At 42.9% G+C, this 13,903-nt stretch overlaps 1 protein-coding gene across 1 annotated transcript in view; it reads right to left on the bottom strand.

The window, feature by feature from the left end:
- The window catches only part of LOC131954539 (uncharacterized), a 29,103-nt gene extending 16,357 nt beyond the window's left edge, over window positions 1-12,746 (bottom strand). Inside the window, exons 1-9 of the mRNA XM_059318301.1 lie at window positions 12,742-12,746; window positions 12,443-12,607; window positions 10,296-10,436; window positions 6,223-6,281; window positions 5,487-5,636; window positions 3,901-4,073; window positions 2,149-2,333; window positions 1,340-1,477; window positions 87-261 (exon numbers count right to left, since the gene is read on the bottom strand). Of these exons, the coding sequence (XP_059174284.1) occupies window positions 87-261; window positions 1,340-1,477; window positions 2,149-2,333; window positions 3,901-4,073; window positions 5,487-5,636; window positions 6,223-6,281; window positions 10,296-10,436; window positions 12,443-12,607; window positions 12,742-12,746 (1,191 nt within the window). The remainder of the gene's footprint in view (window positions 1-86; window positions 262-1,339; window positions 1,478-2,148; window positions 2,334-3,900; window positions 4,074-5,486; window positions 5,637-6,222; window positions 6,282-10,295; window positions 10,437-12,442; window positions 12,608-12,741) is intronic.
- Window positions 12,747-13,903: the final 1,157 nt, after the last annotated feature.

Genomic DNA, 13,903 nt, shown 5'->3' with positions numbered 1-13,903 from the left:
TCGCGGAACAATCTACTAGATTCTCGAGCCCTAGCTAACTGCTACGACTCACCCTCTCCCCGCGACCTTGAACAGGGTTGACTCACCCTGTCCCCGCTACCTTGAGCTGGGTTCACGTACATCCCGTACCGTGAGACGCCGTACACGTAACAGCCGAACGACAGGAAGCCCTTGACCTCTTGAATGTGCATGGTCACGGCCACGTGACCTATGGCCCAGGTTCGGTCACATGATGCGTAGTACCAGGGCCGCTTCATCTTCCTGTTCGGGCACACCAGGTCTCAGGATATATTAAAGTAATCTAGAGTCCCAGGTAAAGTTCTAGACTACCAATCACCTACCAATCACACCCAACCAATCACCTACCAATCACCTACCAATCACCTACCAATCACCTACCAATCACACCCAACCAATCACCTACCAATCACCTACGAATCACCAACCAATCATACTCATCCAATCATCAACCAATCACCAACCAATCACCTACCAATCACCTACCAATCACACCCAACCAATCACCTACCAATCACCAACCAATCACCTACGAATCACCAACCAATCACCAACCAATCACCTACCAACCACCCACCTATCGATCACCTACCAATCACCTACCAATCACCTACCAATCACCTATCGATCATTTACCAATCACCTACCAATCACCTACCAATCACCCACCAATCACCTACCAATCGCCAACCAATCACCTACGAATCACCAACCAATCACCAACCAATCACCTACCAACCACCCACCTATCGATCACCTAACAATCACCTACCAATCACCAACCAATCACCAACCAATCACCAACCAATCACCTACCAACCACCCACCTATCGATCACCTACCAATCACCTACCAATCACCTACCAATCACCTACCACCCACCAATCACCTACCAATCACCCACCAATCACCAACCAATCACCTACCCAATCAATCACCAACCAATCACCTACCAATCACCCACCAATCACCAACCAATCACCTATCAATCACCAACCAATCACCAACCAATCACCTACCCAATCAATCACCTACCAGTCACCCACCAATCACCTACCAATCACGTACCAATCACCCACCAATCACCCACCAATCACCTACCAATCAGCTACCAATCACCTACCAATCACCTACCAATCACCAACCAATCAACTACCAATCAGCTACCAATCACCAACCAATCACCTACCAATCACCAACCAATCACCTACCAATCACCTACCAACCACCCACCAATCACCTACCAATCACCCACCAATCACCAACCAATCACCTACCAATCACCTACCAATCACCCACCAATCACCAACCAATCACCTACCCATCTAGTAGCCCTGAGTTTACAAGCAAGGTTTGGACCTCCTCTGATCGAACTATGATGATCATAAAACTGGTTCTTACTTTCTCCTCGTCATCAGGAACTCTGCCATTGGACAAAATCAGCACGTGATAAACATATCTGGAAGCGGCAGTGTAAAATAAACACGTGCAATGGTCACCGCTGTAAGTTTGGGGGGGGGGGGGGCTGATCCATTGCCAATATTCGCGTAGACATTACCTCACATCAAATCAGCATTGCCACAACCTCAAGACTGCCTCCGTGTGTGCAAATGTATCTTTCTAACTTTAAAATACTATTTATAACTGCAAATGTATTCGAAATGCAAGATAAAAGAAAAACAAATTATTGACTGACAAACTGAATCATCGCCAAAAGAATCACACAATTCCTCATTCAATTAATTCAATTTCAATTTGAATTTCTCTGTTTATTAGTATTATTTAAATCAAATATGATTTCATTTATTTGTATATTTTAAAAAATGCAAGTCAATTATGTAAAAAACTGGAAAACGGAAAAAAAACTATCCACTGTGATTAGTATTTTCACCGATACAAATTTGTCATTGTATCAAGTTAACAAGAAACTAGTATACAGGCATATCATAATATATATATATATATATATATATATATATATATATATATATATATATATATATATGTGTGTGTGTGTGTGTGTATGTATAACATATAGATATATGTATAACATATAGATATATGTATGCGCCGTATTATTGCTTGCTAAACGATCAACGTGTTTGTTTCTACAAGTAAGCTGTGACTCACAGGATGAGGTAGTGACTTAAGAACATTGCGATTGGCACCAGTTGGCAGACGGAGGGACCAGGGGGACCGTCCATCGGCGTGGTACGGTCACACAGTCTGTGCAGGTAGAAGAACACCTGGGTGCTCATGCTGGTCGAACGTATCAGGCAGGGACCGTTGCATTCTGTTGGGTTGATCCTGAATCCCTGGACATCAGGCGGGTTGGTGTGGTTAGTTTGGTCGTTTGTTAGCGGTCAGTGTTACATGGACATAGAAGGCAATTGTATGGATTCCTAGTGGAAGTTTTAACTGTCAGTAACTTGCTGGTATGTAGGGACTTCGAGACTGAAAAGTCTCTGAAAGTCTCGAGTTCGGATCCTGAGCTAGAGTCAGTAAGACTTCCTTGAGTCCACCCAACTCTTCTTCTTCTTCTTCGTTCTTAATATTAGTGTTGGAAGGGATCCCCTCCAACACAGTTAAGGATACGTGTCAACAGGTTATGCGCCATTAAGGCCATTTACTCCGATTTCAGCCTGCTTTTCGTATTGGATTTGCTTCCATAGCCTTTGTCCAACCAAGAACAAACTACAAGGCAGCAGTTGTTTGATTTTGGAGTTGACTCTCCTAGAAGAGTTGCTGTCCCAGCTAACGAGCCTCATCTGCCCGAGGGTTCGAACTCGAGACTTTTTGGTGTAGCAACCATGAGCTTTACCGAATCGACCACGCCGACCACCCAACTCTGATGGGTACCTAACTCACGTTAGGGAAACAGAGGTGGCTGGGAAGAATGCAGACCACACTATCTCCCTGTACGCATAGGTCATTAAAACAGATAAACTCTACTTCTTCTTCCACGTCTTTTCTGGGCATGAACAGGAAAAGATGATGTTCTAGATACTGCGGTGAAAAAATAATAGCTTTGTGTTTTAGAATAATGCTTTTTTTTTATTTACGCTGGATTGCGGAAGATTGGGGTAATATAAAAGTAGTGGCGGGCAATTTTAAGATTGGTTGTCTACATTTTTAAAATTGAATTTATTTATATTTATCCCAGGTATTATTACCGCCCCTTTCTCCTGGAGAAATGTCTAAAACACTGTGTGGATCCTAACTTATGAGTAGGGCAGAGTTTCCATACTGGGATATGCCCGACCGCACTGGAGTAATGGGATATGCCCGACCGTGCTGGTGTAATGGGGTAATTCCCGACCCCGCTTGTGTAATGGGATGTGCCCGACCCCGCGGGTGTAATGGGATATGCCCGACCCCGCGGGTGTAATGGGAATGCCCGACCGCACTGGAGTAATGGGAATGCCCGACCGCACTGGAGTAATGGGAATGCCCGACCGCGCTTGTGTAATGGGATATGCCCGACCGTGCTGGTGTAATGGGATATTCCCGACCCCGCTTGTGTAATGGGATATTCCCGACCCCACTTGTGCAATGGGATGTGCCCGACCCCGCGGGTGTAATGGGATGTGCCCGACCCCGCTTGTGTAATGGGATGTGCCCGACCCCGCGGGTGCAATGGGATGTGCCCGACCCAGCGGGTGCAATGGGATGTGCCCGACCCCGCGGGTGCAATGGGATATGCCCGACCCCGCGGGTGTAATGGGATATGCCCGACCCCGCGGGTGTAATGGGATATGCCCGACCCCGCGGGTGTAATGGGATGTGCCCGACCCCGCGGGTGTAATGGGATGTGCCCGACCCCGCGGGTGTAATGGGATATGCCCGACCGTGCTGGTGTGATGGGATGTGCCAACGACTTACCAGGAAACTCGAAGTGGCATCAAAGACCAGGTCCTGCAAGAGTTTGCCTGCCCGGGAATGTACAGTGACCTTCGACCCCACAAGGCCAACGGCGACGTACTCCCCCCTGAGGATATCGTGCATGGTGTCCAGTGTGATGAACGAGGCCTGGACCCAGAGTGGCGCCACCATAGCTGGGGGTCAAACGAGAGTTAGGCGCTGAAATCAATTTGACCGACCCATTCAATCAATGGCGTAGCGACGGGGAGCGGGTGGGTACATATGTCCCCGGTTGCCGACCATAGGGGCGACAAAATGGGTTTAAAAAGAAGTTTAAAAGCACATTTTAGCTGCAGTTTTGTATTATAAATATAAAAAATATATCGGGGGGGGGGGGGGCGACAAATTGAAAGTTTGTCCCCGGGCACCGGGAGTGGTCGCTACGCCTCTGCATTCATTTGTCAACACGTAAAGACTGATAACCTTTTATTATTAATTTTTGTTAAGCGGTTAGGCTTAGGTTTAAGTGAACGTGTGTATAGTGTGAAATGTTGGATTATAGATATAACCAGTTATTGATTTATTTTCGATAATATTTTCTATTTTTTAGAAAATTAATATTAAAAATCAAGTGCGATTCATATACTTTTCATAAAGTTACTTAATGGCATATTATTTGCCCAAGATTTCATGTCTTTTGTCACAATAGTGCCTTTAACATCTGACATTTTGCCACATTCTGACATTTTGTCACATTGCGCCAACACCGAACCCATGTCATTATCTGGCAAAATGTCACATTGTGACAACCGTGACAGTGTCATGTCTACCGTGACAGTGTCATGTCTATTATACCACTGTGAAAAAGTTGGAGCCTTAAGTCACACTGCCATTTAATGGTAACACGACGATAACTTTTGACATCACCCCCCAACGACACACCAAACAACACCTCCCACCTAACATCAATCAACGCCCAACCCACCCCCCAAACGCCAATCAACATCCAACCCAACCCCCCAACACCAATCAACAACCCACCCTCCACCACCCACCCCCTCCCCAACACCAATCAATAACCCTCTCTCTACCCCCACCCCCTACCAATCAACAACCCTCTTTCCACCACCCCCCAACACCAATCAACGCCCCACCCATTATCAACGAACACCAATCAACAACCCTCCCTCCACACCCTCCCAACACCAATCAACAACCCTTCCTCCACCCCCCCCCCACCAATCAACCACCCTCCCTTCACACCCTCCCAACACCAATCAACAACCCTCCCTCCACACCCTCCCAACACCAATCAACGCCCCACAATCCCCAACGAACACCAATCAACAACCCTCCCTCCACCACCCCCCAACACCAATCAAACACCCTCCCTCCACACCCTCCCAACACCAATCAACAACCAGCCACCCCAACACCAATCAACAACCCTCCCTTCACCCCCCCACTAATCAACAATCCTCCCTCCACACCCTCCCAACACCAATTAACAACCCTCCCTGAACACCCTCCCAACACCAATCAACAACCAGCCACCCCCAACACCAATCAACAACCCTCCCTCCACCACCCCCCAATCAACCACCTACCTGCCACGACGCTACCACTTTTGCTCCCACTTTGAACTTTATAATCGCAACCGACCAGAAGGGTTTTGAACCTGCAGCTTCCCTTGACGACACCCACGGGGTTGTCCGAGCTTAGGAAGGCTATAGCACAATCAGCACATGTGCTTATCACTAAAGATAAAATAAAAGATAAGATAAAATATAGCACACTCAGCACACGTGCTTATCTCTAAAGATAAAATAAAAGATAAGATAAGATATAGCACACTCAGCACATGTGCTTATCTCTAAAGATAAAATAAAAGATAAGATAAAATATAGCACACTCAGCACATGTGCTTTTCTCTAAAGATAAAATAAAAGATGTAAAAATATAGCACATTAAGCACGTGTGCTTTTCTCTAAAGATAAAATATAAGGTAAGATAAAATATAGCACATTGAGCACTTGTGCTTTTCTCTAAAGATAAAATAAAAGATAAGATAAAATATAGCACATCAGCACATGTGCTTTTCTCTAAAGATAAAATAAAAGATGTAAAAATATAACACATTAAGCTCGTGTGCTTTTCTCTAAAGATAAAATATAAGATAAGATGAAATACAGCACATTAAGCACTTGTGCTTTTCTCTAAAGATCAAATAAAAGATAAGATAAAATATAACACATTAAGCACATGTGCTTTTCTCTAAAGAAATAAAAGACAAAATACAAGAAGAGATTTTTTAGCTGACAATCTAAAAATAAAATTCTTTACCATTTGACCCGTCAGTTAGTTGAGTTCTTGAACATTTGCTGATAAAAAATGATTGTCTTCTGTTAAAAAATAGAATAATCGTGTGATTTTATACGATCAATCTTCTTCTTCTTCGTTCTTAATTAGCTCCAACACTTTTAAACATTACGAGTGAAAATGTTGTATACAACACTGCCCAATGACTCAGTCCTCAGTCTGCTCTTTGTTTGGAATGTGCTTCCACCCAAGAATAATCAACATGGCAGCAGATGTGTGATTGTAGTGTTTTCTCCCTTTAGCGGGCTGATGTCTCCAGATAACCAGCCTCGTCTAACCTGATTCCGAACTCGGGACAATCAAAAGATTTTAAAATATTCGAAAAATTTTATACTTCCGAGCCCCCCAATTTACAGAACTGCAGACGACGAAGTTATTTGTTTCGTTATCAAAAATATTTCAACTAAGTTTGACAGTGAAGTTAACTTGAATTTGTCTTTTGTTTTATTTTTTGGGATTTTTACTATTTGGCACCCGCACATAACTTTTCCAATACTAAGTAATAAAAGTAGTAAAACTATTCTTTAGACATTGCTACCGAAGTAGAGTTTTTTGCTCTCTGCGTATGAAGGTGGAAGGGGGGGGGGGTGATAGGCACTTGTCAATCAGGGACAACCTACAGTCAACTGGGAACATTAGGCTTACATCCAAACGCTCTACGATTTGATCCAGGGCCCGCGCTACCTATAAGGCGAACTAGGAGATCCCCATTGGGCGCCATCATAGGGGGCGCAAAAGGTTTAATCGCTATTATCAAAAAGTACCTAATAATTAATAACTTTGATTATCTTTTATAAACTACGAGCCGACCCGCGGCGTATCATACGCCGCTATTTAGTTGTTTTATTTTCTACTTTTCAGTAATTCATAATTTGTGAATTCGACAGTACCAATGCTGCCACTGAATATATTTGCTTTAAAACACTATCAGATGGTCGTTATGGACGATACCCACTCCTTTCCCCCAACCCCTACCCCACCCCGACCCCCCTTGAAAGCAAACTCCTCGTAGTTACCTCCCCTAAGTTTAAAATCGTTTCAAACTACATTATCTGCCCGTAATAGCCGTCACTAAACCCGGCTCTACGATTGTAAACATTTAGCGTGAACCACAGTTCACCAGACCATGTAGGGGTGGGGGTGGTAGGGAGCGCGCTTACAGCTTGGTGTTTTCTAGCGTCTCCAAGAAGAGAATTATATATATAGATAGATAGATAGATAGATGGGTGGTAATATACAAAGGAGTGGCGATCTATTTCGGCGCCCAGGACGAACTATCAATTTTGCGCCCCCATCCACAAATTAGGTATATATAGGGCTATATTTATTCGCGTTGGTGAAAAGGCAACCCCACCTCCATAATTTGGAAAGGTCGGTGCGCTTTTTACTAGTCACTTTGCCTTTTTATTTTGGTGTCACATAATTGATATAGAAAATGATTAAATAAGTTCGTGATTTAAATTTCGAACATTTCAAACTGTTACCTAATTTTAATGTCGATATAGTGATCGATCGAGGGCATGACGGGGCGTTACAAAACACATGTAATTTGGGTTTTAACAGGGCTTGTAAGTCGTGTTTTCTCGGACTTTGAATTAGATATCTGTTCTGATGTATAGAGTTTTGTAATGACGGGTCGCTCAAAATATTGTACTTGTAATTTTTGATGGATCGTTTACATTTGTGAGTAACGGCAGAAGGCTATTGCTAATATGGTTTCGGAGGTATAAAGTATCGAAGTGTTAACGTGTCGTATTTTGTATTTGGCTGTTGTGTAGTTGAAGGTCTAGTGGAATCTGATTTGACAAGGTTACATAATTAATATAAAAGATTTGCTAGAATTATTAGGTAATGAAATTTAGAGCGTTTTATTGTGTTTTTTCAAGCATGTCTTAGTTACACTAATTGGTTAGTTTAGCTACTCTTGTGAAAGCTATTTCCCTTGAATCAAATTTTGGTATTTGAATTTCCAAATGGGATATAATTCGTTGCTTAACTTTACATTCATTTCAAATTCCTGCACCTTAGGTTGACCGTTTACTTATAAATATAACTTTAAGTTATTATTTCCTATTGTAAAAATCATATAGAGCAAAAGTTCAAAACAAAATAGTTTGGTAGGTTTTTTTTTAGCATTATCAAGTTGATAATACATCCGTAGTCTTTGCAGATTGTAATATTTAATGTTAGTAGGCATACAGTATGAGATAGCTCAAAAATGCGTCTAAAATCGTCTTAGTCGCAAATTAATCATCTAATTAATTATGTGTCTTTTTCATATTTTTCGCCCTCTCCTAAAGGATTCATATATAACAATTGTGGGCTGGAGTCTATATCATTTATAACCTCTTTTATTTTTTTATTTTTTTTTTTGAAAAAAAAAATCGTTACATAATCATACGATACAGACATTTAACAATTATAACTAAAGACAGTCAAGCTTAAAACAGGTAAGTTCAGAGTTTCTTCAAGGCATCTCTTCGCCCTCCTCCCCCCCTCCCGGAAAATGTAGACCCCCACCCCAAAAAAATATCAACCTCCCCCCCCCCCCGAAGGAAGTCTACCGCCCCCCCCCCCCCTCCGAACGAGATGAAATTTACATAGTAAACACATCTGTAACCCTCACTCAGTGGGGATGCTTTTACCCACTGAGGTGTTGTGGTTAAGACGGGCTGACCCTGAGATTAAGAACACACTGACACCGACAGTTGTTGTCAAGTACTCCTTTATTCACAGCATCGAGCCATGACGGCGATGCAACACAGTAGTACGACGATTTCAAAGAGAAAATACTGAAGCAACAGGAAACCAAGAAAACAAACTAGCCAAGAAAAAAAACTGTAGCCCTAAAACAAATGTAAATAAAAAGTTACATTCATGACAACACCACGTGTAGGCTACAATATACACGGGTAACAATAAAATATGTTTCGGCCAGTACACAGTACTGCCAACAAGTACCAATAAGTAGTACTACAATAAATACTTATACTAATACTCACCCTAACTAGTGTGCACATGCAGCACTAGCAGGAATACACAAATAAGTATTTTAACAAACATAATTTATATAACTACCTTCATTAGGTCTACATCTTGGTCACCGTGTCCACAGACAGCAGCCTTGCGTGTGCGACACGGCTAGGCATGAAACTACCCACAGTCCCATGTCACATGACATGGGACACAGGTAACATTGCTCACAAAAGCATGAAAAAAACAACTACGTCAACAGGGCCACGACCCCACAGGGGCTGCAACTCAATGAATTAAAACTTCATATTTTTCCCTCCCCTGGCTGGTAACCATATTTGTTACACATGCTTTTACTAGTGTCCGTCCCGTTCCACCGGAAAATGTAAAAAAGTTCCGTTCTGGAATTCATCTTGGGAGGTCTGCAGAGAGCCCAACACTACAAGAACTTATAACGTGCATGCAATTGATAGTAAATTAATACGCCTCTTTTAATCAGAGTTTCTTCCAGGCATCTCTTCCAGCCCCCCCCCCCCCCCACCGAGGAAAGTCTACCGCCCCCCCCCCCCGAAATTTCAAGTGCCCCCCCCGGAGAAAAAAGTCTGGAAGAAACACTGCTTTTAATCAATCGTTTTCTTATACATATGTTTTTGTAGTTAATTTTGTAAAAGGGGCGTTTTAAAAATTTTGCATCATGGCGCTAAATAACACGGCGCCGGCACTGATTCTATCAGTCCCATGATAATAAAAAAAAAGTAGAGAACCTGCTAATTCATCAAGCATTTAAATGCGTTGACAATTTTGAAACAATGGGTTTGTTTTAGATTAAACTCTTAAAGGCATTCATCGCTTGAATATTAAAAAAAAAAAATTACCTTGTTATTTAATAAGTTGCATTTTTTGTATTTAGAAGTAGTAAAAGTACAACAGTAATTCTATACCGAACTCAAATAAGTAGTAGATCTTCACTAGTTTCTCTTTCAGTTACGATTTTTCTTATTTCGGCTGACACCCCACAACCCTAAAACAATTTGCCCTAAACTCTCAGTACAAAAATAACCTACCTCTCAATCTCTATCTCCATAATATCTGACTCTCTGTACGTTCGGTTGTCGTACACTAGGAAAGATGTTTTTGTGAAGAAATGAAAATGGAGTCTCAGTAGAGTTGTCGTATTACATACAACGTTGAAAGTCGTTCTGGAGCTGAAAGTAATGGAAAGTATTGTCAGTGAACAAGTAACAAAGTGTGGGCGGTCTAGTTAGGGTTGAATAGAAAGGTTTTCTTCAATACAAGTAACAAAGTGTGGGCGGTCTAGTTTGGGTTGAATAGAATGGTTTTCTTCAATACAAGTAACAAAGTGTGGGCGGTCTAGTTTGGGTTGAATAGAATGGTTTTCTTCAATACAAGAAACAAAATGTGGTGTAAGGCGAGATGGTCATGTTGTGGCCTGCCTCCCCCCACCCGCCATATTAGTGGGAACATAATGAAGCTGGTTCTTCACCTACCATAGTGGGAAGATGGTGTAGACTTTACCTGGGTGGGAAGATGGTATAGACTTTACCTGGGTGGGAAGATGGTATAGACTTTACCTTAATATGAAGATGGTATAGTTAGACTTTAACTTAATATGAAGATAGTATAGTTAGACTTAACCTGAGTGGGAAGATGGTATAGCTAGACTTTATCTGAGTGGGAAGATGGTATAGACTTTACCATAGTGGGAAGATGCTATAGCTAGACTTTATCTGAGTGGGAAGATGGTATAGACTTTATCTGAGTAGGAAGATGGTATAGACTTTACCTGGGTGGGAAGATGGTATAGTTAGACTTTACCTGAGTGGGAAGATGATATAGACTTTACCTGGGTGGGAAGATGGTATAGACTTTACCTTAATATGAAGATGGTATAGTTAGACTTTAACTTAATATGAAGATAGTATAGTTAGACTTAACCTGAGTGGGAAGATGGTATAGACTTTACCATAGTGGGAAGATGGTGTAGTTAGACTTTACCTTAATATGAAGATGGTATAGTTAAAATTTAACTTAATATGAAGATAGTATAGTTAGACTTAACCTGAGTAGGAAGATGGTGTAGTTAGACTTTACCTGAGTGGGAAGATGGTATAGACTTTACCTGAGTGGGAAGATGGTATAGACTTTACCTGAGTGGGAAGATGGTGTAGACTTTACCTGAGCGGGAAGATGGTGTAGACTTTACCTGAGCGGGAAGATGGTATAGCTAGACTTTACCTGAGTGGGAAGATGGTATAGACTTTACCTGAGTGGGAAGATGGTGCAGACTTTACCTGAGCGGGAAGATGGTATAGACTTTACCTGAGCGGGAAGATGGTATAGACTTTACCTGAGTGGGAAGATGGTATAGCTAGACTTTACCTGAGTGGGAAGATGGTATAGACTTTACCTGAGTGGGAAGATGGTATAGACTTTACCTGAGTGGGAAGATGGTATAGACTTTACCTGAGTGGGAAGATGGTATAGCTAGACTTTACCTGAGTGGGAAGATGGTATAGACTTTACCTGAGTGGGAAGATGCTATAGCTAGACTTTATCTGAGTGGGAAGATGGTATAGACTTTACCTGAGTAGGAAGATGGTATAGACTTTACCTGAGTGGGAAGATGGTGTAGACTTTACCTGAGCGGGAAGATGGTATAGACTTTACCTGAGTGGGAAGATGGTGTAGTTAGACTTTATCTGAGTGGGAAGATGGTATAGACTTTACCTGAGTAGGAAGATGGTATAGACTTTACCTGAGTGGGAAGATGGTGTAGACTTTACCTGAGCGGGAAGATGGTGTAGACTTTACCTGAGTGGGAAGATGGTGTAGTTAGACTTTATCTGAGTGGGAAGATGGTATAGACTTTACCTGAGTGGGAAGATGGTATAGACTTTACCTGAGTGGGAAGATGGTATAGCTAGACTTTACCTGAGTGGGAAGATGGTATAGACTTTACCTGAGTGGGAAGATGGTATAGACTTTACCTGAGTGGGAAGATGGTATAGACTTTACCTGAGCGGGAAGATGGTATAGACTTTACCTGAGCGGGAAGATGGTATAGACTTTACCTGAGCGGGAAGATGGTATAGACTTTACCTGAGTGGGAAGATGGTATAGCTAGACTTTACCTGAGCGGAAGATGGTGTAGACTTTACCTGAGCGGGAAGATGGTATAGTTAGACTTTACCTGAGCGGGAAGATGGTATAGTTAGACCTCCAGTCCGATGTTTGGATTGGCATGAATAAGTCAAACGACGTCTCCGCGATGACGAGCATGACGACGACGCTGAAAGTGCCCGCCCCGTGCATCTCAACCACAGTCGAGAACCCGATCTCCTCGTCTTTGTCGCACCTGCAAATGTTAAACAATTGATGACGTCAGACTTCACAACACAAACTCTATAAAAGTAAACAATTGATGACGTCAGACTTCACAAACTCTATCAAAAGTAAACAATTGTTGACGTCAGAATTCACAACACAAACTCCATAAAAGTAAACAATAGGCGTCTTCAGACTTCACGAACTGTATAAAACGTAAACAATTGGTGTTATCAGACTTCACATTGATGTTATAAAGGTCCTAAAGATCAGCGACAATTACACAAATGTCCCCAGATTTGACTGCGGATTTCACCTTGCTGTTGCTGTACTCACCCCTCAATGTTGACCTCGACCAGATAGCTGAATGCATTGGATACCTTCACGTGGTGGCTATCTGGTCTTGAGCTGATCGACAGGTAGTACTCGATCGTTACCTGTGGAATAACGTGGCACTGTAGTAGGAGTGACGGAGCTTAGTGGAGGTCTATGAGCTTAGTGAGGTGTCAGGGAGCTTAGTGGAGTGTCACTGAGCTTAGTTGGGTGTCACGGAGTTTAGTGGTGTGTCACGGAGCTTAGTGGGGTGTCACGGAGATTGGTGGGATGTCACGGAGCTTAGTGGGGTGTCTATGAGCTTAGTGAGGTGTCAGGGAGCTTAGTGGAGTGTCACTGAGCTTAGTGAGGTGTCACTGAGCTTAGTGAGGTGTCACGGAGCTTAAGCAAGCTTGTGTGTGTGTCCTTGTCGCGTTGAATATTTATGCAATGAAAGTCAGACCTCACTACCACAGTGACAAGAAAACCCCACAACCACAGTGAAAGAATGGCCACACAGCCACACCACCACAGTGAGATGAGGACCACACCACCACAGTGAGATGAAGACCACACCACCACAGTGAAAGACCACACCACCACAGTGAAAGAAAGGCCACACCACCACAGTGAGATGAAGACCACACCACAGTGACAAGAAAACCCCACAACCACAGTAAAAGAAAGGCCACACAGCCACACCACCACAGTGAGATGAAGACCACACCACCACAGTGAGATGAAGACCACACCACCACAGTGAAAGACCACACCACCACAGTGAAAGACCACACCACCACAGTAAAAGAAAGACCACACCACCACAGTGAGATGAAGACCACACCACCACAGTGAGATGAAGACCACACCACCACAGTGAGATGAAGACCACACCACCACAGTGAGATGAAGACACACCACCACAGTGAGATGAAGACCACACTCCGCAGTGAGATGAAGACCACACTCCGCAGTGAGATGAAGACCACACTCCGCAGTGAGATGAAGACCACAC

The sequence above is a fragment of the Physella acuta genome, unplaced genomic scaffold, assembly GCF_028476545.2.
Source record: "Physella acuta isolate Inbredline_101_S28 unplaced genomic scaffold, ASM2847654v3 ptg001010l, whole genome shotgun sequence".
Classification (NCBI taxonomy): Eukaryota; Metazoa; Mollusca; class Gastropoda; family Physidae; genus Physella; species Physella acuta.
Note: the sequence above shows the minus strand (reverse complement) of the source record. Positions and strands in the feature narration are given on the sequence as shown.